Source organism: Lepisosteus platostomus, chromosome 12 (genome assembly GCF_059453375.1).
Source record: "Lepisosteus platostomus isolate fLepPlt1 chromosome 12, fLepPlt1.hap1, whole genome shotgun sequence".
NCBI classification, from domain to species: Eukaryota; Metazoa; Chordata; class Actinopteri; order Semionotiformes; family Lepisosteidae; genus Lepisosteus; species Lepisosteus platostomus.
In genome coordinates, this window is record NC_142622.1 from 43,840,778 (window position 1) to 43,868,511 (window position 27,734).

The window sequence follows — 27,734 nt, forward strand, 5'->3', positions numbered from 1 at the left end:
CTGTGAGCTGCATGTGATGCCTTCTTATCCATTGAATGAGCACATAGAGAATTACCTCTTGGAACATTGCAGCAGTCCTCCTCAGGATTTCCAAAAGGAAAAAAAACGTATTTCTCTGAGTGTATTTGATCCAACATTAGTATGTAAAAAAGCCCTTGAAACCTGAGGAAAAGAAAATTGAGAGCAGCTGATGATTTAATTATCAGAATGTAATCTCATCCATATCTCATATGCCAATATTCATAATATAGCAATAAGCAATAAAAAATTCAGCTGTAGGTGGCTGGAAGAATGTTTCTTGTAGAGACTTGGTTTAACAGTCTAAGAGGAGGGAAGGGATGCCTGTGATTGCTTAATTGCTTAAAGGCTGTACTAGTTCAGGTGGGTAGCTGCGTCAGCATGCATAGGCTGCAAAGGAACAAAGAAAACACAACGTTTCGGCCGTGAAGCCTTCTTCAGGTGTGAAGAAGGCTCCAAGGCCGAAACGTTGTGTTTTCTCTCTTCTTTTTTTCAGCATGGAATAAACCTATTACTTGTTCCTAAAGTCCATTAAATCACAAAGGACTATTGATTTTTGATGATCAGCCCCAAAATGCTTATACGAGAAAACAAAATGTGTACAATATATTCACTATACTGTACATATCCTTTTGGATCTTTTTTTATTTTTTAACAGTTGCACTCGACATAGTCAATGAAAGTTGCTCCTGTACAGTACCTTTTAAATCAGAAGTATACTTCATGTCGTAAAAATACTGAAATTAACTAAAGCTTACAAAACACAAAAAACACATCATAAGCAACTGACCTACCCCTTTAAGGGCATCATTAATTCTTAAATGGTAAACCTGTTTAGTATTTTTTTTACCTTATTTTACTAATTGTGCATTTACAGAGCTTTTTTACGCATTGTTACCATTTTAGTACATTTTTTAAATTAGTTTTTTTTAAATGACTAAAACATACCAAAACAAACAAAACTTTGTTATATCTGAAGTCCCCTGAAACGTTTACTGTAAGAGAGGCGGCATCAGTATTTATGACGTTTCCGTACAGGAGCAAGAGTTTAGTGTTTTCTGTTCTAGAACAGCTTTGAATTAACTTCTTTGAGGTTTTGTGTTCCAGGGGGATTCTGGCGCAGACAATACTGTCCGTGGTTTCAAGGGGGAGAAAGGAAGCCTTGGAATACCGGTGGGTGGAGCTTGATTTTCACCTTTGAAATCTATTCTGATGTCTCATTGCTGCAAGTGATTCATTGACTGGGGAGGGCTCTAGGAACATGTTATTCTTCGGAAAACATTTTCAAACTGATCTGTCTTTCTCAAGAAAAGTGTGGTTGTTTTGATTGAGGACTCTTTACACTTGCCAGAGATATATTCCTGGAAAAAGGTCAACAGCTTTAAAAGCAACAGCAGCATTGGAAGGCCTAAGGACTCATCTCATGTAAAATAAATCATTAAACTCAGTTAAATGAGTTTCTCCTCTTTGCTTTCCAAATAATTTCAGATAATTACATCTGGTAGAAACAGAAACAAAACAATTTCATTTTTGCTTAATGAGCTGAGGACAGACATTTACAGAAGCATCTAAGAAAAATAAAAATTCACACACAAATAAAACAGACTATAATGAGAAAGACAGGGACATGGGCATATAATTCTGCATCAGAGAGATGTTGCACTTGATTTTAATTCTTGTATGTGAGCCAAACAACAGACAAACATCTGCTAAATATAAGGCATCAAGATTGCAAAAGGCTCTTCAACTACAGTCAATTAAGCTAATACAAAGCATTGTAACTAAATAGATCTTTAAATCCACTCTACTGTACATTTGACAGGTAACAGTGCAGCAGAGTGATTGCACAGGAGTGTGGCATGTGAAACTGACAGGTTTTGTAAGGACATGAACAGCACTGATTTGCACAATTCTGTTGATTGTGAAAACATTGCAATGATTATCTCCAGGGAAAAATGGGATAATAGAAAATGGACAAGTTCCTCAGCATCAAACATTGTAAAGGCAGGATGCATTTACTGACTTATAAACCACACATGTTGAAATCAGCCCAATGGACATCAGAAGACACAGTAGGCAAAATCCACTGATACAATTTGCAGGATACAAAAGCAGCTAGATCACAGAACTATCCTGTTTCATGGTCTGGAGATATCAGCTAAAATGGGGTTTCTTTTGACGTTTAAGTGGAGTTCAAGTTGCATTAACACCACACTGTGATTTCACTTTGTGGCTGTGGACCTAGAAACAGATCATCTGTTTTCCTGGTGACTTTAAATTTGACCTTATTACAGGTCTAAACCTGCTGCTTGGTACCTCTTAGGTGCCGAGGTCATGCTACACAAACTACAGTAGGAGAACCAGGGATTGTGCTTAATACTTCACAGGTCTTGGTGCCAGAACATGTTTTGTAATAGAACTCCAGTACTGCAGAGACTCAGCACTCAGACTCTCTGTTGGAAAAGATGAGATGACTGGGGGTGACTATTTTAAACACATACTGTAGAATTCTCTAGGATCAGTGCAGTCCTATTACATCATTCTTTTGCCATTTCCTCCTTTATTCCACAGGGTGATGCAGGTCTAGATGGTTCTCCTGGAGCCGCTGGCAGTAAAGGACATGAAGTAAGTTAATGTTAGTTATACCATCTTGTAAATCCTGTAACATATTAATACCTCGCCACAAGCTTCCTAGTGGAACTTCTTCCACCACAGGTGCACAAAATATTGACCAAATTAGCTGGGCATGGACAGCACATGGGTGAATGTGAAGAAGTGGTTCAGGGATGCGAAGAGCCCCAAGCCGTTTTATATCATGCGTAAGGAGATAGCTTTCATGTGTTAAATGCTGGCCAATGTCATGGGAACTCTTGCTGATTCTCTAATACATGTCATCCATGTTCATTGACCAGATTATGGGCGCAAGGAGAGATACACCCATGATCACACTCTAGTCCCTTGAAGGACATTGACCTAATAATTGTGCCATTAAATATAATTATTAACATTATATTGTTGTTTAGTCACACCATCAATCTCACACTTCAACTTCTCTGCACATACATGTGCTGTACATCAATTTGCACATTCAATGACAAAATTAATTAATGACGGTTGTTGATGGCACTGTGAGCATCTTTCCAGCCCCCTCCCTCCTCCCCAGGTCCCTTATTGCAGCATTTTCACTGACTCTGCTTTATAAGCGACGGCGACGTGTCAGCGCTGATCTCCAGCCAGCAGTGTCTTTCTCTCAGTTAAAGCCAGTTAAAGACAGAGTATTGAGTACGCTGTCCCTTCATAATCGCCGGCTTGTTCCATTTTTAGAACTGCTGAAATACTATATTATGTTAATATGGAGCACATAATGCTCTTTATTAGCTCTGCAGAGTGTCTCCGTCCTTTTCTAGAAACTGCTCACTCTCAACCTCTCAAAAAGTATTTGTTTCAGCTACTGAACCGGACACCTGAGAGAGCTCCTGTACTGAGCTGACCGATATTACGTTGTCACATCTGAGTCACATCGCATCTTAACTACACAGCTGCAGCAGACTGACACATGGCCTGACTTCCTTACATCACAGGAGGCTTTGAAACCAGGAGATGACATTCCATATACTGAAAATGTGTAGTATGGGGGAAAAGTTCTCCATCAATACATTTGAGAATCTAAATTCCAGAAACTATTAATATTGAATAATGCAGTAAAAGTGGGCTGAGTGGGCTTATTCTTATCATATCTGTACCTTTTAAGAATTGTTGACTTTTTAATTAGTTCAGAAATAGAAAGTGACATTGTTCTGGATAAAGTTCAGGACTCATGAGAGAATGCAGACATGGCTGCAGTTTAGATTCTTATTCGCTCATCATTTCATAATAATGGCTGCAAACTGGATTTTTATTGTATTACTAAGTGCAGATGGTTCCTTCTACTGAAAAGAACTGAAAATGAAGGTTAAGGAGGTGTGTTTTATTTTCAGGGTCCTAAGGGACAACGTGGGCTACTGGGAGAGAAGGTAAGGGATTTCTTTAGAGTTCAATGGGAATGTTTAATTGTTTAACTGCGTATACTTTGGTCTTAAAATAACAAACACTACACGTCTCTACTTGAAATAGTCAACATGAAGGAAGAGTTCTGGAAGAATTTTAATCCTTTAGGGAACTGGACCTAATTTTTACATGTGTTCACACTTAAGAAACATGGATGTCTTAGAGTGATGGTTACATTGCCTAATTAGAGATTCTTATTCTTCGATTATTATGTCTAGGAGATGTGAAATTTCCCTTTTTTAGTTCTTGCACTAAATTTGAATACTTTGAATCTACATTTCAGAGAATCAGAGATTTCCTTCCGTTAACTTTATACTTTTAGGCAATGGTTCACAATCATTGTCTTGGGGATAAACGTACCAATCTGTTTTTGTTTAAGTTGAGCCATCAGTTTTACCATCATATGCCAGGCCTGAAATGGATGTATTGTACATGATATTTAAAACAAAAGCTCCTGGACGCAGCTGAACAGCTATTTCTTAAGTACTTTTTCTTCTTAGTTCAAGTAGGGAGCTGCGTCAGCATGCGTAGGCTGCAAAGGAACAAGTAGAGGTGTATCCAGGCTGAAAAGAGAAGATGGGAAACACAACTTTTCGGCTGTGGAGCCTTTTTCGGGTGTGGGGTGAAATGAGCTGTAGAGGAGATAGCTGTGCGAATCTGTGGGTTTGTAATAGACAGGAGTAGAGAGTCGTGGATGGTTAATGGATAGGTTTATGCCTAAAAAACGGAACAGTAATGGAAGATTTGTTAACTGTATATTTGAGGGATGGGTGGAAGTTGGTGAAGTGATGCAGGAAGTGCTCTAGCTGGTCATTAGAGCATGTGGCGGCACCGACGCAGTCATCGATGTATCGCCTGTAGAGGTCAGGGACAAAGCGTTCTTCTACCCAGGCATAGCTGGGTCCCATCCTGGTGCCCATGGCAACTCCACCAACCCGCTGGTAAAACAGGTTATTGAATGAGAATGGATTCAGTGTGAGGACCAGTGAGTGTGGGTGGGTGGATCAAGCACTGTGTGTTTGTCTGTGAAAAAGGCTCCACAGCCGAAACCTTGTGTTTCTCATCTTCTCTTTTCAGCATGGAATAAACCCGTTACCTGTTCCTTCTTCTACTTATTTGAGGTCCTAAAGATTTTGAGAAAACAGTCTTGCGTCGGCCAGTCATCTGTGACTTTTGATAAAGCTATATTTTGTTGTAATTGCTTTATATGTTCGGGGCAAAGGACGTAACAGTAAAAGAGGAAACATCTTCAGGCAGTTAGGTGCCACAGTTTTTGGACTTTTTATTATTTAATTTGTCTTTGGCTGCTGTCTTGTTTTGTTGCATTGCATATTTAAATCTTTCCCAGAAGATTTCAGCTATTTTGTAAATGAGGGAGATCATTAAAGATTATCAAGCTTGTTTGGTTTTTAGCATCTTAGTCCAACTATTTGTGCAAACAAAGGCATCCCATTTTCAGTTTTAAAGAAATATAAACTTATGAGATGTATAAATATTTTCCCAGTAAATAAATTAAACTTACTTTTAAAATGAAATACTTTTTAAAGCCTTGGCAAGGTATTAAAAGAGTGCAATTATTTTTCTCTGAGCCCCTCTGTCACGAACAGTTCTCTCCGGGCCCTATGCAGACGACACAATCCGGTTGGTGAGGAAACAGTAGGGAAAAAGCCACGCAGGAGAGGGTATGGAGACAGGTGGCGTGTCCAAGGGGTGCAGGTGTCCAGGGAGAGTGAATCAGGGGTGAACAATCCATGAGAAAATCCAAACGGGTCTCCAAGACAGAAGGTAGAGTCCAAGGCCAGGGGATCCATCCAGGGAATCAAAACCATGAACCGGGTCGGACCGGCGGGGGGGGATCAGGAACGGAAGGTTAAAAGCATAACGGAGCCAGATGCAACAGGACCCGGGCTCTCACGAAGCGGGATTCAATGAGGAACCTCGAGTGAAGTCTGCGTCTGGCTTTTAAGGGGGAACGGAAATAGGGAACAGGTGCAGGTAATGGGAGAAAACGAGGAAGGGCTGGAGCGCCCTTAAGAGGAGGGGTTTGCGATCGTGACACCCACACATCTTCCCAGCTCAACAAGCAAATGTTTAATGGTGTTGATGACTGGTGAGCAGAGCACCAGTGACAGATCTGTCGCCTTCCTATCATGCAGAACAGCTGTTACAAGAACATAATTACATCAGGACAAGCTTGCGGAAATTGCAGTAAGTGGGTTCCAGGACCTGTTTTGCACAACACTCTGCAACCAGACTCCCATCAATCTCTACAGCTGGAAGTCTGTAACAGCTACACACTCCTGCGCAGAACATCGCACTGGGCCCCCTCAGCAGTCAGGCAATGCATCATGCCTTACAGACATTGATATACTGCCTGTTTGTAACATCTTGTTAGATTATAATTTGCTGGTTTAAACACCCTGGATGACAAGCAACTTCCATGTATGTTAGTCTAGACTCCTACAGTACATACCAACGGCGGGAAGGTGTTTTTCTCTTTTGATCTGCAGGGAATGTTGTTTCATTTTCTGTGTTTTCCTTTCTTGATTTTCATCAAGCACGACATTCAATGTGTAAAATCCCTGCTAACAAAGTGACTAATGAGGTGATTTAGTCAAAATCACTCCAGTGTACGTTGGCATCTCAGTACTGTTCAATTAATCAAAGTGAAGCCAAATCCTTTCACCAGTCTCCAAAAACTGTATACTTTATCTTTCTAAAAACACGCTCAAAAAAGTGGTCTCTTTTACTACAGTATTTGATCAGCATATACGGTATACTTTTCCCAGAATGTACCTGAACGGGGCTAATTTGTTAACAGCCATTTGTCACCAGCAATTCCCTTGCCGTTCAGTGACGTCATGTTACAGTTTAAAATCATTTGTCAGTACTGTGATACTGCAGTGTATGTTCGTGTTAAGACCTTAAGGTTAGAAAAGCAAACTGTTCAGAAGTTTCAGGGTTCATATAGGAGTCTGGAATCTGTCTTATAACAGTTGAGATCGACAAACCATGCTTTGCACATGAAATACAGAAGTGCATCAGTTCTGCTAAGGGCCTGCAGCAGTACAACTTACTCCTGATGCTGAGTTTGAACAGAGGACCCCCACAGCCATGCTGTCAAGGGAGAGGGTGAAACCTCAGGTCACATCTGCTGCGATCCTCTGGGAACACTTTGGGGAAATTTGTATGATAGAAATAAGTTCTGAATAATTTCTGCTGAGCTAATATTGTTCTTGTGTGCATACGAAATGACCCAAATTCCATATATGAAAAATGCCCCCTGACAATACTTTGAGCCAAGGCTGTTCTCGGAACATCTGGCTTCCAGGCAAGTTTCTCCTGAAATTCCAGGGAATGAGGCTGGGATTGGCAGGCACAGTCACTCGCTTGATTTAGATCAAATAATGGCAATAGACTTTCCTTACTCTGAGTAATGCTGAATACAATGTCTAATGGACTTTATTTAAAATGCCATTGCCCCCCAATATTGTTTATCAAGAGCACAGGGCACAAACCAGTGTAATATATCCACAAAATTACATTGCGGTACTGTATACTGCAAATACGATTTAACAGGATCATCATGTTGTGTCACAGCATCACAGTAATTTAATTCCTTAGGGGACGATGTGTCCAGAGCTCTTGAACTCCAATGGGAAGGTTGTGAGAAAAGACCTTGTGGTGGCATGTCTGTTGTACACCTGTACATCGTACTTCACTAGACATGCTCTGGTGCAATGTCCAGTCGTATAAATGGCTACAAATCTGCAGTCATTTCCAGTAAAAAATAAGCCAAATGATTGATAATTCTTACTTCCCTTGATTGGACAAGGGCTGATGGAGGTATATCTTCCCTTATGCAAATACCGTACAGCAAATGTACAGTATCTGGTGTTTTCACAGATCTCCGCACAGTTAAACTGGACGCTTGATGTGTTTGTTTGTAGTTTGCTACAGTATGTGCTGGTCAGACCCTCACTGTGCGCCGCAGTGGCCGTTCTCTGGAGGCCATGCTGCTTTCAGGGTTGGCCTGGCTGTGTTTGCTGGGTTTCTCTTCCAGGGAGAGCGAGGCGTTCCAGGTTTGCGAGGACTGACAGGACAGCCCGGAGCCGCCGGACCTCAGGTGGGGGGGGGGGGGGTATTTGCTTTTCATGCTGGTTGGTTTTCCTCTTTACTCTCAATCTATCAATCAGTTCATTTTAATTTGGTAGATGTCTGTGTGCGCCTGTGGTGGACTGGTGTCCCTTCCAGGGGGTGTGTGTGCCCTGTGGTGGACTGATATCCCGTCCAGGGGGTGTGTGTGCCCTGTGGTGGACTGATATCCCGTCCAGGGGGTGTGTGTGCCCTGTGGTGGACTGGTGTCCCGTCCAGGGGGTGTGTGTGCCCTGTGGTGGACTGGTGTCCCGTCCAGGGGGTGTGTGTGCCCTGTGGTGGACTGGTGTCCCGTCCAGGGGGTGTGTGTGCCCTGTGGTGGACTGGTGTCCCATCCAGGGGGTGTGTGTGCCCTGTGGTGGACTGGTGTCCCGTCCAGGGGGTGTGTGTGCCCTGTGGTGGGCTGGTGTCCCGTCCAGGGGGTGTGTGTGCCCTGTGGTGGACTGGCGTGCCATCCAAGGTGTATCCTGCCTCCTGCTGTGCTCTCAATGTTTGCTGGGATAGGCTCCAGCTCCCCTGCAACCCGGAATTGAATAAAGTGGTTAAAAATTGGATGTATTGATACAAACAAGGTAAGGCAACACAATAAATCAAAAGGCAATGAATGTGAGTAGATGTAAAGTGCTGTAGTTTGTTACTGTATATAATAGAGAAGCAGTGTAACCATCAGACACAGGGAAGAGAATTCTGGTTTGGTTTATGAGGTGACTGAGACTTAAAAAAATGTCTATACATTGATTTGCTTTGTGTTATCCACAATTATGAAGAAACTATTAAAAAGGTTAAATATGATTTTTGGTTTATTATTTTGGGATGAAAGTCTGAAGAGGCATAAAATTTCCTTACTGGACAACATTTGCTATTTTCAGTTTTGATGACCATGTTTTATAAATGCCTATAAATATAAATAGTTCAGGTGGGGAGCTGTGTCAGCTTGCGTAGGCTGCAAAGGAACAAGTAATAGATTTATTCTGAGCTGAAAAGAGAAGAAAGGAAACACAACGTTTCGGCCTTGGAGCCTTATTTAGGTGAAGAAGACACCTACTGTAAAGAAGGCTCCACAGCCGAAATATTGCGTTTTCTTTCTTCTCTTTTCAGCAGGAAATAAACCTATTACTTGCTCCTATAAATAGAACTGTCTGAGAAAAGCCTTGGCAGAGGCCTGGACAAGGCAATGGCTGTATATTCATCATGTGAATGGGAGGGCATGGAATTGAGCATACCTGTGCGAAAACTTCTGTGTGTTCCTTTGAAGCCTATGCAAAGCTAAACCAGAATAAAAATCAATGAGAAGAAAGAGGTTATTGACCTTGACTGTGCCAAAACAGAGCAAACAATTTCCAAACAATTTCATATGTATTAATCTGATAAGTTTCCAAATGAACCACAGTACAGTCTTTCCAGAAAACTAAATGGACTGTGCTGGTATTTTTAAATTATCCTCGTTATCCTTATCTGCCTTTATTTTTTAAAGAATGTCTTTCCGGAATCATGCTGTTGTGGGCTGGAAATGTTCTGACCTTGTCATCTGGGCACTATATTTACACACAACCGAAGCTGGACAAATATTGACATCTGCATTTAAGATCAAACGCTTAACTACAGCTGCAGAAAAACAGACAATGCATTTTTGTGGAAACCAACACTACACTGCCAGTTATAATCTGCAGTCTTTTTCCTAGGAATCACAGAAGACTACACAATAAGAGTGAGTGATCTGACTGAGGGAGTAGTAAACAAGAGACATGAGACTGTCTAGGACGAGACCAGAACCGAGAGTGTTCCTATCGATCAAGCGGCGAGCACACAGGGGCTAGGAAGTCACAGGTGTCTGGTGCTGCACAGTAAGATGGGGATTCATCTGGCGAGCTGTTAAGCAATATCAGCACTCAGCCAAGCACACACAGAAATTACACAGATTACTGATGGGAAAATCAGATTCCTAGAATTTCACTGTGAATACCTGCGCACCTTTGTTTCTTCCTTTCACACAACAGGGGGAGAAAGGATCATCTGGGTTCCCGGGGTCTCAGGGCCCTCCAGGTCTACCTGGGCCTCAGGTAGGTGTCTAGACACCACACGCACATACCATATGGGCTCAGCAAGGTTTCTTGCTTGTTTTTTCAAATGAAATGATATAAAATAGTCCAAAACTATTCCAAGAATATCAGCAATTTGATTGTTGACTGTTTTTTGATAGTGTACAGTACTGGTTAGGTCTCCGAACTGCTGACTGGAAGACCTCAAAACTCTAATCCCCGATGGAATATTCCAGTTGTACTCTTGACTAGGTACAGTATTTCAGAGAAATTGCTCTGATTAATGCTCTACTGCACGAAGGTTTCTCTTCAGGGTGTCTTTGCAGACTATCATTTGTTTGCACATGGCTTAGGCATTGAAATCAAAATAATAAACAGAACAGGACAAAATGTATAAATACTGTTAATACAGTTTAATAGAAGGACACTCCCATGAGGGAATTACAACAGCCACCAGATAACCTGACAAATCACTCACACTGGCCAAAACATTACCCCTGCTGGGGGATGTATTCCGTAACGTTCTGTAGTCATATTCCACTCCAGTCCCTGGAAGGACGAGCTGTGATGTGGGTCATTGTGCATAGAACTAATTTGGTTTCTCCCTCCATAGTATTGCGTTTTCAGGATTGTTCTGGAAATAAAAGTTTAGACGATGTTCAATTAATGACTTGAATCTTCATAATCAGTAATCTGCTGGTACGTTTGCAGGGTCAAACAGGACGAGAAGGCCCAGAAGGATCTGTTGGGAAGCCGGGACCAGATGGACAGAAGGTTGGAAAATCTTAACATATTTGCAGACACATTCTCAGAATTGCACATAAAGTACAGTACGCACATATATTGTTGAAAAGAAAGTTTTTTACTTGATGTTTTTTATTTTAGAAACACAGAGACAGGACAGTAAGTGTTTAAGAGGTTTAGCTATGTAATGTGCCCAACAACCTTCAAATAAACAAAGATTTGATTACAAAAACAAGCAAATTATTTGACCAGGGGTTCCTCTGAGTTTAAATTTTCCTTTAATCTGTGAGTGAGGGAGCTAAATGACTTTAACTCCTGTTAAGGCAAGGTGTATTTTGAAAATCTGATTAATTTGCCTGTTTTTATTATTTATGTTTACAAAGACACTTGTTTAACACCACTTCCTGTTATCAAATGCATTGGGATTTTTATACCCATTCTGTGGACAGTACTTCATCTTAGCATTGCGCCAAAATCAAGGCACATTCTTAAATACAGTGCTCTCTCACCTAATGGGGGCATTTGTCTGAAGTATTTTCTCCCGGTGAAAGTGGTTTTCCATTTTGTGTAGATCCTAAGATCGGAAGAAAGACAGCTTTCCACACTGACACTTACAGAGTGCTGATCAGTCCTTATGGTATTAGAAAAAAAGTATTACATACTGTAGGTGCTGTCTTTCTTCAGTGCTGCACCTGGAGTGTGAATGGTAAAAGTTCACACTCCAGCTTACATTCTAAGAAGTAACCTCTTCAGTGACTGTAACTGCCCTCAGCACTATAATGGTGGCTCTGCTCAGCAAGTATTTGTAGTTAACTGCTAGAATAGGAAAAAAGCTTGGAATTGTTAAGCTAAACCATTATTCAACAGAGGCACTTTGACAGTAGCAGAAACAGAAGCTAAAGAGCCGGTCAGGCAGTCATATTTCTTCATGACATAAGGCCATTATTCAAAAACTGAATCCAATGTAGTCCCGTGCATTTCGAGTGGATCTAAATTTTAGAAAATAAGTACAGTGAGTAAATTTTAGAAAGGCTAGATCAGATGCCCAGTTTGTTTACTTTATGCACAAGCACCAGATATTAATTAGCCCAGGGATCTTCACTGGGATTTGTCCTCTCTGGATCTGATTGCACAGATTATTTCTCAAGAGATGTGGTTTTTACATTTAAGAAGAAAAAACCAAGATGACACCCTGACTTACTTATGAAGAAATGCTATTTTTCAAAAATGTGAATCCTTTTATTTTAGGGGCAATGTCTGCCATTTTTTGAGTCAATCACCTAAACCATTTTTCAACAACTGAAACTGAGCAGGAAATGTTATTCAGACAGCATTTTTGTCTACATACTGTAGAAATGCCATTTTTTTGTTAATTGAGACAAAGTGAACAGCAGTCCCAGTGCCAAATTACAAAAGAAATAGAAGAACTGCCAGGCACCATCTACAAAGGCCAGAGAGGTTTATGTATTTATGCAGATAAATTAAATCCCCTAGACACTCCATTACATTTTTCACAAGGAACAACACAAGGAATAATAAGTTAGTCGTCTGTCTTAACCTGCTTGGTCAACCACCTGGCTGTATTGTGGGTCAAATATGGATGTATTACAATACGTTTGCCTTTATTTAACTTTCAGTGGTGTTTGAAAAGCCATATCTAACAGGATATCCAACATTTCACACTGCATTTGGTTTGTAAAAGCATAACACCAGCTAGAGCATACAGTCGTACTGATGTTAAAATCATTCGTAATAACCGATTTATAGAAAAAACATTTTAATCTAAAAAACAACACATCTGCTTTTGCTTTGTTGTGCTGTGACAGAATAGGCCATGTGTAGAATAGGCCAGAATAGACCATGCAGATGTGTTGTTTTTTAGATTAAAATGTTTTTTTTTGGACATACAAGCTGCAGTATGTCCAAAATTCAGCAGCCAGAATCCTGACCAGGTCCAGTGCTAGTGTTCACATTACTCCTATCCTGGAGTCCTTGCACTGGCTTCCGGTCAAATTCCGCGTAGACTTTAAAATCCTCATGCTCACCTACAAGGCTTTACATGGCTTGGCACCTCAATACCTGTCTGAACTTTTATCGCCCTACTCCCCACCTCGCAACCTCCGCTCTTCAAATTCTGCCCTCCTTACTGTCCCCCAAGCCCGTCTACATTGTATGGGCGACAGGGCCTTCTCCTGCTATGCCCCCAAGCTCTGGAACTCTTTGCCCAAGGATATTAGAGAGTCACCATCTCTAAACTCCTTCAAATCCAGACTCAAAACCTTCTTCTTCAGAAAAGCCTTTACTTAACTGGTTCCATTCTTCACCCCTCTGCTCTTCTTAATACCATCTTCCACGGTCTCCTCTATTGTTATTGTTGTATTGTTGTAATTATAATTGTGTCCTGTCTTGTGAAATTTTCTTATTTATTGTTGTAGTCTTCTTATTTATTGTTATTGTCATCCTGTAAAGCGCTTTGAGAAGCCACCTTTAAAGGCGCTATATAAAATAAAGTTTATTATTATTATTATTATTATTATTATTATTATTATTATGTACCGTTCACAACACTGAACTACTGTACGTGTGTAGATGTTTATGCTATGTGTTTTATTTACAATTGCGTTTATTTCCTAAAAACAAATTCATTTTTCAGGCAGAATCAATTTATTTTCTTCATTTCTGAGATCTTCCATTCATACAAATATGCCGCTCCGCTCACCTGGTGGGCAAGGGTGGGCATGGAGCAGTCATGACCCCAAGAGCAAGGGCCCAGCAGCAGTGACTCCAGTATGGACTCTGCATTGTGGGAAGGAGAGCAGGGAGGAGATTCGGGGACAGGGCTGGGTTGGAGGGTCTGCACCTCGAGACGGGCAGAACTGGGCCCCCATCATCAGGGTGGTCTGCAGGGGGCATGCCGAGAACCAGGCTGAGCTGTGCATTGCTGTCAATTGGGCAATATCCAGGCGGGGAACAGGCTGGCAGGTAACGGGGCTGGAGTGCTCTCGGTGCAGGGCTGAAGGGCTGAGGTGAGGGTGGGAAGAGGCATCAGGACTGTGATCCAGGCTGCAGGGCCTGAGGGGCTGAGCCACCAGGCCACGTCTCTTATCGGAGGGCCCTAGTAAACGCACTCCTCTGCGTTTACAAAGAGGCACCAAAATGCTTGTTCAAAGCAACACCAAGATGATTAGAGATCTTTGACAAAACTAAATTCTAAGTTTAGTAATAGGTCTTGCCGCTTCACCAGTAATCCAAATGAATTAAAAGACTGTTTTAATCACTGTAACAGAGTATGGGCCTGTATGTTTGTCACTGACTTTTCACCTCCCTTTTAATAATGCGCTTCAGGGTCAGCCTGGAGACCCTGGAGAAGGAGGAGCTGGAGGACCAAGAGGACCAGCAGGATTACCGGTGTGATTTTGTCAAAACATAAAAATGGTGGATTTCTGTGGACTGCCATCTTTGTCGCGTTTAATGATAATGTGATTTAGAGTTACTTCCCTTTCATTATGTTTTGATACCACATAACACCTTAAATGAAATAATACATGCAACATCGAGCATACAATAAATGTAACTTATAAGTATTATTTCTATCTATAATAATAATAAGTCAAACATATACAGTATCTGGTTTCATTGACCAAACCTTTTTTCTAGAAATGTTATTTCCTATGTGAATGCAATGAAAGAAGGGCTGTAGTTTCCAAGAGTTGAATCTGATATTCTGATTAATTGAATATGGTCCTAGTAAGTGTGATTGAGTCATGGAAGAGTATTTATTATCTCATTTGATAAACAGGGGAGCAATGGCAGACATGGTCATGGACCCCCTGGACAGAAAGGAAGAAAGGTAGATACTAGGCACACCAGTAAAGAATTTAAAGAATTGTCTGAATTTTTTTATTACTATTTGTATTATAGAAACGACCACCCATTTTCAGCTTTTTACTTACAGTATGTGCGAGTGTCCCCTGCTATCTGAAGGGTATTCCAAATGCTTTGTAAATCCAGAACAGTCTTGAAGAGCTCCAGCAGAGCTCTTTACTAGGTTGCAGTGCCTCGCGTTGATCTTGGGGCTGAGGTCTTGCCAGCATCCAGCATCTGGAAAAAACATTTGACACTCCAATCTGTTTAAGGCTAATGGTTTCCAAAAGAAACTCCATTGTGCTTCGCAGGTGCTTGCAAACATGTTGGGGAAATTGGATCTTATTAAGTATTCCTCAGCAGAACTTTCCTCTGGATTGGCCACATCCAAAATATCTTTGATTCCCTGCCATGATTAAACTGCTTCTTCCGTTGTGTAGAATAATGAGATGTTGTGGCCATATGTCTTTTCACTTGCCTGTCGTGCCGTCTGCAAACAAATCTAAAGACCACGTGTTAAAGCCCATAATAAGACCTTGGAAGAAAAGAGCAACATTAGTCATCAACAGATGATGATAAACACGTGGAACTAGGCATAACATCCCAGTTTACACAGTATGCAGCTTTTGCATATGAATTATGTAATATCCATTGTAAGTATTTGAGTTGGGGAATCTTCTGCAACTCCTCTCTTGTACTTAAGGATCTTTGCTGACATTTGTTTTGTTTCAGGGTGAAGTAGGTTTTCCGGGCTACCCAGGGCCTCAGGTAGGCTGTGTAAATGCTTTATTGTATTAAAATGTTTGATTTTATTGCATGCTATCATATCCCTCTGACGGGAACTAGCAGCGGATCAGGAGTCGCAAGTTGAATCCACCTCCTGGACGAAAGGCAGTGACTGAGCTGTGCGCACAGTTGGAGTGGTGCTGTAGCAGACTGGGGAAACAGAACGCAGTTCAGGCAAATGTAGTCCAGGGCCTGTGCAGGGAGAGTCTGACTTGGAGGCATTCTGTCATAATTCCACAGGTGGTAGGTTTGCACCATTGGCTCCTCAGCCAGGCACAGAGATGTCTGGGAGATGAGGTCAAGCAAAGCAGGTTCCAAGCTGAGATCAACACTGTAGAAAATAACGAGCACACTGGAGGCCCGAGAAATGTAGACAAGAACCAAGCAAGGTCAGGAAAGTGAAATAAACAAAGGACAGGAGAGGAGACCTGGGTAACTAAAGACTTGAGAAGCTCAGAGAACAAACACTATTGTATAACAGAGCCCTCGAGAAGAGTCTGAGCAGCCCTTAAATATCCCTGAATCACCTGGAGTGGTGAGATGGTGACAGCCTCCAGGTGATCCAGGTCTCCTGTCACTTATCCATCCTCAAATCTGTCCAACAATTGATGGACTCAATTCATAAAAATCTCAGCATGAGACATAAATGTAAAAGTCACTTATTGGCCAAGTACTTCTGCAATATAATAATAACCAACCCTGTCATGCCTGAACTGGACTCAGGACAGACAATTCATATTTTCTTCCTGAGTCTGGCAAAACCGATAATCTCATTTGTTAAAATACACAATGAGAACCACTCATGTGAATTCATAGAGTTGCTGTCCCTGCATAACACTTGAAAAAAATTGAACATAGTTTGAAAAGCAAAACGATTTTTGAGCTGCTAGAAGGGATATAAAACAGGACAGCAAAATAACAAATCATTCAGATTATGTTTTCTATATATACGGTATTATGTCATATTATAATAATCAACGTGACATTATTGACATAAGTAACACCAGCATATACTGTAACAGTTTTGAGTGGCTGCACACTGCTCAGGGAAAAGTGGTAAATGTACTGTATATTTAGTTCCAAAAGAAACACACAGCTCATTACAAAATTATCCTATGTACTTTTTTGGAAGGAATACATCCATCTTGAAATGAGCCAAGTTTCTATCTAAAATTAGCCAAAATGGTGTCAAAAATCATTTATTAGTGCCAACACATTAAGATTTGGGTATTAGGAATGCTCACAAGCCCTCTCTGTCATCCCAGAGTGGACTGTAACCAATAAACCTGGTTCATCACCCCTACTGTTTCGGGAAGTCCAGCGGGCTGTGTAATGACTAAGTAGTGAGGGCCATTGCTGTCCTGACCAGGCTGAGGCCTGCTTAGCTGCTGCCGTCTGCAGGGTGTTAATGCGGCACAGTGATGTACACAGTCACATCAGTAGCTTCAGCTTTTGAGAATTGCTTCTTTAATTATGTTGGTCAGCGTTGAAAGAATGTTACACTGGCTCATACAGTAACTGCAGTGGAAGAGCACTGGGCTCCTACTGTGTTTGGAGCGGGATATGTATCCAGTACTGTAGGAGAAAGCAAAGCTCAGTGTCTCTTCTCCTCTTGGCTTTAAGGGACCACCGGGGGATCCAGGAAGGAAAGGAAGCATCGGTCCCACAGGGGTCCGCGGACGCCGGGTGAGGGCCGTTGATGTGCTTTCCTTGCAGGCTCATGAAAAACTCCAGTTCGGCAATATATCTGCAGCTGTGTCGAGCTCCTCGGAATAACATCTCGGATTCCTTCTTGCCAGAAATGTGCAGATGGAAAGTACTAACCGATGGAACGGTGCAGGGGTTAGAAATACTGCCTCACTTTTGTTGGGTCCCTGGTTTGAGTGTGGACGCGTGGGTCGCCGGCTTGGAGTTTGTGTGATCTGCCTGGATGCAATGCTGTCCTTCGGGTTTCCAAAGAAAAACACGGTGGCCAGGTTATGTTGTATCTCTATCTCAGGAGTGCGTGTGTGCCCTGTGGTGGACTTATGTCTACCATTACACAAGAGTTTGCTGCCTTGTTACACAGGAGTTTTTGCAAAACCAAGGGCAAAGGCAAATTCAGCTGGCTGCATCATGAATTAGTCGTTTTGGTTCCAACTTAAAAGCACCTGGGCAGAAAAAGTCCACTTTTTTAATTCTTTTTTTAATAACACGGGCTGAGCCACAGCATGCGTCGGTGCTAACAACAAGCTACTTTCTCTGCAGAGTTAAATTTTTGTGTGCATCTGATGTCTAGCGGGACCCCGTTAATTGTGCTGTGTGTTTGTTTCAGGGTTCCACCGGCAGGTCTGGCGCCCCCGGACAGCCTGGAAACCCTGGTCTCCAGGGCCATGGGGTCAGCTTTGAATCTGATCGTCCCTCTGTTACGGGAACTACAATTACAGCTGATCCGTGTCTGACTGTGCTCTGATCTTGAGATTTCCAGGGGTCTTTTGTTTTTCTGTAAATATAGGACCGCATAAACAAGCAAACTAGGGTGGCAGGGGAAATTCTGTGCCCATGTGGCTGGCCTGCAACAGGCCGGCATCTCGTCCAGGATGTGTCTTGTTGTGAGAAAAACGGCACAGTAAATAATATACAGTATCAAATCTGAAATCGACCTTTTGTGATTGTGTTGATCTCATTTTCATGTCACTTTCTTATAATTTTCAAAACTGTATTCTTTTTCAGGGTGCTAAAGGACCGAGCAGACGCAAATCAGACAATGTATGTATTGTAGCTGCATTTTATTTCCAGATTTAAAAATATGAACAAACTGTAGCTAATCGGTCAAGTTGTTGCAGCCCCTTTCGGAGAACAGCTGGATGAGATCTTTGGATCACTCAGCCATGAGCTACAGTACCAAATGACTCCCACTTGTTTGTAACCTTTGTAATGTTCTTGTTTGATTTAATGAAAATTCAACATACTGTACCTCTATCTCGTTTATCCATCTAGATCTGTGAGCTTGTTTCCCACATCAAGAAGCTATGCCGTAAGTTTTTTTTTCCTCCAGAGATTTTCATACTGTTTTAAAAGAAACATAAAGAGCACATACAACAGCATGCTACTGAGGAAACAAAAGATGATATAAGAAACGCTAATAGCTGTTGTATCAAACCTGATAATTCGACAGCAGGCAACATGAAAATCAACATTTTGACTTTTTAAAAGTAATAAGTGCAGTTACAATTTAATTTACCAGTAAAAATGCTTGATTGTTGCAGAGCAATGTGGGAATGTGGAAGGCTTTTTTTTTCTTCACAAATGGAAGTTTCATTTTCTTTTTTAAAAATATTTTCTGAAATCTAAAACACTCGTCTCTGATTTCAAAATCTAAATAAAACTGTACTGTAATAGCTATGTACCAAACTGCTGTTGTTTTTTACAGAAATAATAAAGATTAATCATTAATGACTTCGTAATGAAAGATTTCATTTTTTTCTTTGTGGACGTTTTAAATTTAAATATGAACTTTGTATGTTCAACAAATGCTGCTGGGCAAATTTAACATTTTGTCTCATTTTCTCTTTAACAGCATGCTGTGAAGGTAATTTGTTGGAATTCTTCTACATAATTAATTTATTCTTTAGTGTCTTCTCTTTTATTGGTAATATTTATTTTAGCACTTGGCACGGACTGTAATGAACGAGTGAGGTCAAGAGTTTGACTTTTTAAAACCCAGAGTTAAAAGTACTATGTGGTGTGTGTATAACTACACTTCAAGTTGCACTACTTCAAAGTTTATGTACTATTTGGAATTCGTTTTTATTTCTTTTCCATCTTTTTTGGCTGTACTCAGGCGCCCACTGCATCCACAGGGGTTGTCTGTTGATTTAGTTATAGAGTTATATCAGGCCTAACTTGCCAGATTCATCCAGCCTATAAGAAAAGTTGTACAGTGCAAACATGCATACAGCATGTTTCTAAACCTTCTCAGAACTCCTCCTGTAGGGATCAGACTGTTTATAAATTAAATAAAAACTGCCCAAATATCAATTTTAGGTCTAAATAGCATTCTACCATATTATATTAAAAATAGTACACAGTATATTCTTTAATTCATTTAATGTAAAAACCTACTTTGCGTAGTTTGATTTTGTGTGTGTCTGTGGGGGGGACTCATTTGGAATTTGGAATTGTAATGAGACATAGTAATATTTTTTCTATCTTACTGTTATAAAATGTGTATCAATTCAGCATTTATATAAATTCCCTTCAGAAGAGGTTTTTATTTTATTTTTTCTGGCTGGTTACTTGATACTCAGCCCTTGGTGAGCCAAAGGACCTGAACACCTGTGGAAATAAAAGGGTCGCTTTCATTTGCAGCATGAAATTATTTTAGTATTGCACCATTTTTGTTGTTGTTTTGCAATATCCGTCTTGCAGTGTGTTGAAGTTGTTGGAATGTGTCGATTTCTTCCCAGGCAGGACGGATTGCCCTGTGTACCCAACAGAGCTGGTCGTTGCCCTTGACATGTCCGAGGATGTTACTCCGCAGGTCTTTGAGAGAATGCGGAACATCGCCGTGAACCTCCTCCAGGATCTGACCGTCTCAGAAAGCAACTGCCCCACCGGGGCCCGCGTGGCTGTTGTCTCCTACAGCTCCACCACAAAGTATCTCATTCGCTTCTCAGACTACCACAGGAAAAAACAACTGATCGAAGCAATAAACAAGATACCACCCATGAGAACAACCAGCCGCCGCAACATCGGGGCGGCTATGAGATTCGTAGCCAGGAACGTGTTCAAGCGAGTCCGCCAGGGTGTGCTCATGAGGAAGGTGGCCATCTTCATCAGCAATGGAGCATCGCAGGAGGCCACTCCTATTGTGACAGCAGCACTGGAGTTCAAGGCTCTGGACATCACCCCCGTGGTCATCGCCTTCAGGAACGTGCCCAACGTCAGACGGGCTTTCGAGGTGAGGGGGGAAAAAACAAAATGTTATTGAAACACGAGTGAAAGGTACAGAATCTGTGAATACCTCTGCTTAAGAATTAGTGCTGTCCTGTTGGTGATGACAGTAAAAATATACCCAGAAGCTGAGTTTAGTGTCCTACCCTTATTTTTGAAGTAGTTCGGAACTGTAATATGTTGTTCGTGTTGCATATTAATACATTTACCTTAAACAGAATATGGGTTCTGATTCTTTTTTTTTCACTTGCCTTCTTTTGATCTGTAAAATAAATAGCTTTTTGTATAAACAAGTCAGTATGATTGTAGCTGATAAGGTATTTCCTTTTTTCTGTAATTATTTTTAACTTTGTACTCTTATGAGTCTGCATTGTAACATGGATGTTACAAAAACCCGCTGCATGTTTTAACATTGGCTTTTATTCAGCAGTTTGTTCATTTGTTTTTAGTATCATACAGTATAATTCAGTAAATCATGATGCTCTAGTATCATCATCAGAGGGAGCATCATTATCATCATGGCTCTGCATGAGTATGAAGGTGACAGAGCTTTAGTGTAGTTGAGCTTTGTGTTTGGTCTAAAGTTAATAATACTGTTACAGTACATTCATTATTAGACCATCTGTACATGTGAACATTCAGAATCTTGTTCGTAACCATGTAAATAAGCATTAGTAGTGCCCAATTCCTACCACGTTATACTTAGCCCTACCAACGCTCTGAAGTGGGGCTGGATGGTATGACGTTGCTAGATTTCTTTTTAGAAACATTCTTTTTTAGAAATTGCTCCCCACTGATGCTCTGGATTAATTTAGAAAAGTAAAGCAAAAGGAGATGATATTGTTGTTTTGTATGATTTGTTGTAGAACGTCAAATGAATGAAAGCAAAAAAAAAACCCAAAGCATCTCTATTTTAATGGGTTTGTAAAATGAGCCCAATTCTACATATTAACACATGTAAACATTTTCTTTGATCAACATGATCTACCTCCTTAGTCCACAAATCCCCAAACAAGGCTTATTCTGTTTCTCTGCTTCATTATCAGGCCGATGAAAGTGGGAGTTTCATGGTGTCTGTGTTGGAAGAAGCACAGGATCAGAGCCCGGAGCTCTACAGAGTTCGGCAGTGTGCGCTGTGCTACGGTAAGCCTGTGACAAACAATAACAAAAACTTCATGGGGAGGGTTCCCCATTATTAATGCAATGTATAAGTGTGTGTAGATAGCATGTAATATGCACGGGCTTTTTTTTTTTTGTTTATTCCTTGTTTCAGATCCATGCAGTCCCTCAGTGGTATGCCAAAGCTTCAAATCTATTCCCATTCCTCTGCGCATGGACTTGGACCTGGCTCTGGTAGTGGACAGCTCCTGGAACGTGCGGCCGGATCAGTATGATGGTGTCAAGGAGCTTCTGAGCTCCATTCTGGACCAGCTTGACGTTAGCAGCCAGCCAGGGACCTCCGACAGGGGAGCCAGGGTGGCTCTGGTGCAGCACAGCACACTGAACTACCCCCCACGGCGAGGAGAAGAGCCAGTCAAGATCGAGTTTGACCTCCTGCGGTATAGAAACAGGGACTTAATGAAAAGGCACATTCACAAGAACATGCGGCAGACCGGTGGCTTCTCCTGTACTGAGCATGCTGTGGAGTGGGTGATCCACAATATCATGCTCAAGTCCTCCAGGCCCAGACCAACGAAGGTCATTTTTACAGTTATCGGAGAAGAGACAAACGTGTGGGACCAAGCCAAGCTGGATCACATTGCCCTGCTAGCTCAGTGTGAGGGCGTGACTTTGTTCACCCTTTCACTGGGGCGTCAATCCAATGTCACAGCAGTGGAAAAACTGGCGAGCGTCCCACTGGAACAGCATCTGCTGTGTCTGGGTGAAGCGAAGCATGATGGGATAGAATACGCTCAAAGGTTTACTCAAGGCTTCATTCGCATTCTAAACAGTAAGGAGACGTTGATTTCATTTCCCTTCTGGTCCGTACTGGTCTTTAATGACCAGGTTCTTCTGCTGGCCTTTAATGTTACCCCCAGTCCTGTGTCAATTGCAAAGACATTGTGACAGGTTTGCTATTTACTTTGCGTCACTTCATTTGTCTTTGATGGACGTTGCAAAGATTCTCAACACCCTTGATATTTCCTGGACTCTAATCTCATCTGGTCCATCCTGTTAGGGATTCCCATATCACTGGGATTCTCAGTCTTGGGTCCTGGGTGACCACTTCTGATTTTGCCTTCTGCTGGCTTCCTTTAGTTTGAGCCAAGTTCCTAATCCCAGGAGAATTCATTTCAATTTTCTTTTTTAGGTGTATTTTTTAGGATTCATTCAGAACAGCATCTGAATGAATTAAAAGGTTTTATGGGGGTTGTAATCAGTAATCAGTATTGCCCCCATGCGCATGAGTTCCTCTCATTCAGGTGAGATGTTCAACCAATTAGACTTAAGCAGGAGGTAAAGACAAACACTGTGGGAGTGTTTGATATATTATCATTTAAACTTGTGCCATATGTAAGTTGATCACTTACTCAAATATTTTTAGTCAGGAATAAAGAATGAAATACTTCACAGGAGGCTGAGGAGGATTAGCAGGCTGAGGAGAGACAGTATACTGTATATTTCTGTATGCTGAAGTTGTTGGAAATATTATTCTTTAACTGAGATATTTTTGGACAAGTAATTGTTAGGACAAGTAATTAAAAGTACCGAAAACCAGTAGACACAATGAATTGCTACACTTTGTAAAAAAGGCCCTACCTCACTCTTGAATTCTTTATACTTTTAATTTTTTCACTCCAATTTCAAGTTTATTCTTTTATAAGCGCACTGTGTTTCTTAGGCCCATTTCATGTAATGGTGTTGATAGGGAAGCCATCTTAGACTCATTACAATTTGACATTTCTGCAGTTCTGTGGCATCACACTTTTTCGCTTCAGACCTGCAGCAATTACAGAGCTATCTTGTTTCCTTTTTTCAGAACGACCTCCTCACATCACTGGTTCCCAGCAACTTTCACACAGATCACAATAAAAACATCATAGAGCTGTTATGACTGTTTAAGGGGAAGAACACTATGGACTGTGTTTTTTTTTCAGCATGTTGACAAAGGGTTCATGAGTAACTTTATAATGAGTAGCATATTATTGATTAAAAAAGGAAACATGAACAGATGTTGACTGGAACTTCCACACCCCCTCATAGTTATTCAGTGAGAATACTGGTAAGGAGGTGTGTTACAGTATATCAGACACATACTGTGATGCTGCATAGGAGAAGTAGATGGTACTGTAACTGTATTTGTTTAATGTATTTTGGACAGTTCATTTGAGCACAACGTTGTCCATGCTAGCTTTTAAACGAAATCCATACTCCCGCAGGTGGAATCAACACATATCCTCCACCTGATGTTCAAAGAAAATGTGAAAGTCTCCAGAAATGGTTTCACTCTAAAGGTATCCCTGGAGAATATTTGGAAGGAGGTACAGTAGGTTTCTGACTTACTTCATCAAGGGAGTTTTTCAGAAAGGATATTCCTTTTTTTTAACCTGTATTCATGAACCCAGTAAAAGAAAAATAATGTATTTAGAATATCTGTAAAGGAGCAAGACTGTTGATCAAGCATAAATCTCAACTTCAGCAACTAACCAGGTACAGTATGTCACCATATACTGTAAATCAGGTTTCATGCTGAAGTAAAGGTGTAAAAACTGAAGGTGTCTGATGGAAGAAACCTTCACATGGTATTATCTTTTACAATACTATCCTTGTATTATCTAATACTTTGTGTTTTTTTGCACAATGGACTTTGGCTTCACTTTCTGTTGAAAGTTTTTCTCTTTTTCGAAACAGTTGCACATACTTGACTATTTTACAGGATCTGGTGGAAGAGATTTACACGGACTATACCATCACCTCGACGAAGAAACCGGGGAGCAAGAACAGTACGTTACAGAGTTTGTAGACCTTCATGGAAGCAAACAGGCGTACAGCTACAGTGAGGAAAAGGAGACGGAGACGGAGGGAATTGTCAGACTTCGCGGGAGGTGAATTATATGTAAAGAAACTGGGGCCTTATTCTTGAAGCATTCCTAAATCCAACATTCTTCTGAAGTTTAGTACAAAAATACAGAGCTGCTCTTCTTTTTGTGTAAATGTGTTTTCTGCCCATTTACAAATGAAATGGGAACATGTTTGTATTCAGACGTAACGTGTGTTATATATGCACCTGTTCTGGTCCAAAGGAAAGGTATCGTGGTATTGTACTGTAATTGGATTAGATAATATCTCATAGCAACGAAAAACATTTTAGCCACTCCCCATTTACATGTTTCTCTAGTGTTCAAGCATGCCACCTGCATATGACATTCACTTTTGTGTCTTTCGTAATGGGTCTGACAGCAATCCGTTTTATCATCCCCTGGATATATTCTCCCATGATTTAATGTACACTCACCCTTCAGTTATAATGTACCTTTACCCTGCACTGAATTTCAAAGCATTTCTTTCATTCTTATCATCAGTAATAATTTGATCGTATATTTCTTAGCACTCGAATAATAAAACATATGTTTCTCAAACTATTAAACAACTCAAGTTTTGATGGACACTACTATGAAATTTCCAGAGCACGTTTCTCAAAAATGCCATCCTAGTGAGGCACATAAAGATTTGTGGGTGAGCAAGATTGATTTATTGTGTGCTTTCATGCAATGTTAGGTGGCTGGGTGGTATGATACATTTTCTACTCCTTAATAATCCAACTGTGTTCAAATGTCATTTAATTGTTTTTACTGTATATCCTTCTCCTGATCTTTGTCTTTTTACAGTTTTGTTCATGAGTTGTTTTGAAAGTCCCTTTGGTTGAATGCTTGGTTGAATACTTTTTGTCAGCTACAATGAGCAAATGTATCTGCATCTTCCTTTCGAAGATGTAATAAAATGTATGTGTTTTCCATTCATCCATTGTCTAACTGCTTCTTCCAATTCAGGGTCGCAGGGGAACTGGAGACTGTCCCAGCGAGCAACAGGCACAAGGCAGGATACATCCCCGACAGGAGCCCATTGTAGACTTTCTTTTATTTTTACCAAATTTATGTGGCTTACAGTTTAATCCAAATCACCTTACGTTTGCACCCACCTACGCAGGTAGGCTTTTCACTGGAGAGATTTGGTTGGAGCACCTTGTGCAAGAGCACAACTGCCACACACCTCACTGGACCTGAACCCACAACCTTCCAGTTGCAAGTCCAGAACCCAGACTGTTATTCCACAGTACTCCCTCATAGAGTAAAACCTAAATGCACATAGGACTATGGATATAACCAGCTATTATTTTAAAGCATGCTTTCTGTTGTTTGTGTGTCAGCATTTTAACAAATGAAGACATCAAGTTCCCTGGACTTTAGTACCAGATTCCCCAAAGTGATCAATCTTGTGCAGTGAAAGACATGGCAGTACTTAGAAAATATAAGAAGACCAATACAAAAATAGGGAGTTTCATCAGTCAGACGCTGTGAACATTTTGTTCGAGGAAAATTAGGAGAATCACAAGGGAAAGATTCCAATTTCACAGAAACACACAAGGGAGTATTAAAGTTGCATATTCAGATTTCTTTTTTCCTAAATGACAAGAGTGATTAATTACTCTGACCTCTACTTGAAACTATGTACAGTGACCACATGTTTTCAGTCCCATGTATGACCTCCAAAGTACATTTTCTTTTTTTATTATATGTTCAAGCATAAAAGTATGCATACTAAATATATAGTCCACAAAATATTTTTAACATGTACGTTGAGCATTAAGTTGGTTCACAGTTCTCGTATTTTCTGGATTGGGTGCAGCTCAGCGAAAATCTTAAACTGGGCTATTCGTGGCAATTATCTTTTTTTTCTCTGTTTTTGTTTGTTTTAGTAAGAAAGATAATTGCAGGCAAGTCAGTGACTCCAGGTGTTTTTTGTGATCTCGGTGATCTCTACACCGCAATTAATTTTCACAATTTGTACTAAACCCAAGCCTCTTTACACATAAAAACTTGTTGTACAATTTCATTATGTATATGTCTTATACAGTAAAAATAATTATTATCATCATTATTATTAGGATTATATTGAAAGATTGTGGCTTTTGGATAAATGCTTGTGCAGAGTAAGGGATTGCAAATGATATAGCATATCACTCAAGAGAGATCTGACCATTTTCCTGTACCAAAAAATGCTCATTTTCTGTACCGGTGGCACATATTTAATTACATGGGTTTGAATCTCTAGGAGAAATAAGACAAACTCGTCCTTTTTGAGTGGTGCGAGCGTATTGTTAGAAACCTTTCTGGAGAAGCATGGTTGGCATAACAATAACGTTTTTTTAACTTTCAGAGCTAATTTTGTGTGATTTTAAAACTCCTGCTGACCTGATAGAGACATATGGGATTTGTCTTCCAACATTCAGATGACTCATTCAGTTTCTCCCAACAGGCATTCCAGCGAGAGTTAACATTCACGCACTGGACATGTGCTTTAACACCCATCCATAAAAAAGTGAGAAAATCGAGCTAAATAATTATTAGCCTCTAGGTCTTAATTCTACTAGACTTAAGACTATGAAAATGATCATTAGAACATACTGTAGATGATCATGTGTTTGGCAATGGCATTCAAGGGGATAATCGAAGTGAATTTCTAAGAGCTATGTCTTGCTTGTGTAATTTGCTGTTAGAGCAAGCAGCAACAGAAATAAACAGAGAGTGTGATATGGGATATTTAGAAAGGAAGAGCTTCAGCAGATTTAATTCTTACGTTAAATACATTTATATCTATATTTACATCCATATCTATATTTACATCTATATTTATATTCATATGTGTGATACGATTTTTCTGTGTACTGTTCTGTTCTAGTTTGTTCTTTGTGTGTCCGGACTGTGAGTAACTCTTGTATTGTATTGCATGTATTGTACTATTATTATATAATTCGTTACACTGTGGCTGTGTTGTGTGTGTTAAGCTGCTGTTGCACTGCAATTTCCCTCACGGGATCAATAAAGTATCTACTGTATCTAAAGACAGTTACTGTGGTGTTGAGGCTGGCTGGTTTCAGAGAGGGGATGTAATAACAGGGCCTGCCACTAGAGGTCACTCAAGGCC

At 40.6% G+C, this 27,734-nt stretch overlaps 2 protein-coding genes across 7 annotated transcripts in view; both read left to right on the forward strand.

Annotated features, from left to right (window-relative positions):
• Positions 1-19,334, forward strand: part of LOC148651607 (collagen alpha-6(VI) chain-like) — a 38,318-nt gene extending 18,984 nt beyond the window's left edge. Inside the window, exons 18-31 of one of the 6 annotated variants that reach the window (XM_088602151.1) lie at positions 1,126-1,191; positions 2,590-2,643; positions 3,996-4,031; positions 8,129-8,191; positions 10,218-10,280; positions 10,971-11,033; positions 14,349-14,411; positions 14,803-14,853; positions 15,600-15,635; positions 17,277-17,339; positions 17,968-18,030; positions 18,366-18,401; positions 18,633-18,669; positions 19,213-19,334. In XM_088602151.1, coding sequence (XP_088458277.1) covers positions 1,126-1,191; positions 2,590-2,643; positions 3,996-4,031; positions 8,129-8,191; positions 10,218-10,280; positions 10,971-11,033; positions 14,349-14,411; positions 14,803-14,853; positions 15,600-15,635; positions 17,277-17,339; positions 17,968-18,030; positions 18,366-18,401; positions 18,633-18,669; positions 19,213-19,319 — 801 coding nt within the window. In that variant the 3' untranslated portion in view covers positions 19,320-19,334. Of the gene's footprint in view, positions 1-1,125; positions 1,192-2,589; positions 2,644-3,995; positions 4,032-5,142; positions 5,467-5,654; positions 8,192-10,217; positions 10,281-10,970; positions 13,986-14,348; positions 14,412-14,802; positions 14,854-15,599; positions 15,636-17,276; positions 17,340-17,967; positions 18,031-18,365; positions 18,402-18,632; positions 18,670-19,212 lie in introns of those variants that run through there. The other 5 variants (XM_088602152.1, XR_015925780.1, XR_015925781.1 and 2 more) reach the window with 5 other exon arrangements.
• Positions 19,335-20,068: 734 nt separating this feature from the next.
• Positions 20,069-27,655, forward strand: LOC148651608 (collagen alpha-6(VI) chain-like). The gene is made up of 6 exons (XM_088602155.1): positions 20,069-20,595; positions 21,635-21,731; positions 21,862-22,539; positions 23,969-24,070; positions 24,466-24,634; positions 25,580-27,655. The coding sequence occupies exons 1-6, from the start codon at positions 20,152-20,154 to the stop codon at positions 25,656-25,658; spliced, it is 1,569 nt and encodes a 522-aa protein (XP_088458281.1). The 5' UTR covers positions 20,069-20,151; the 3' UTR covers positions 25,659-27,655.
• Positions 27,656-27,734: the final 79 nt, after the last annotated feature.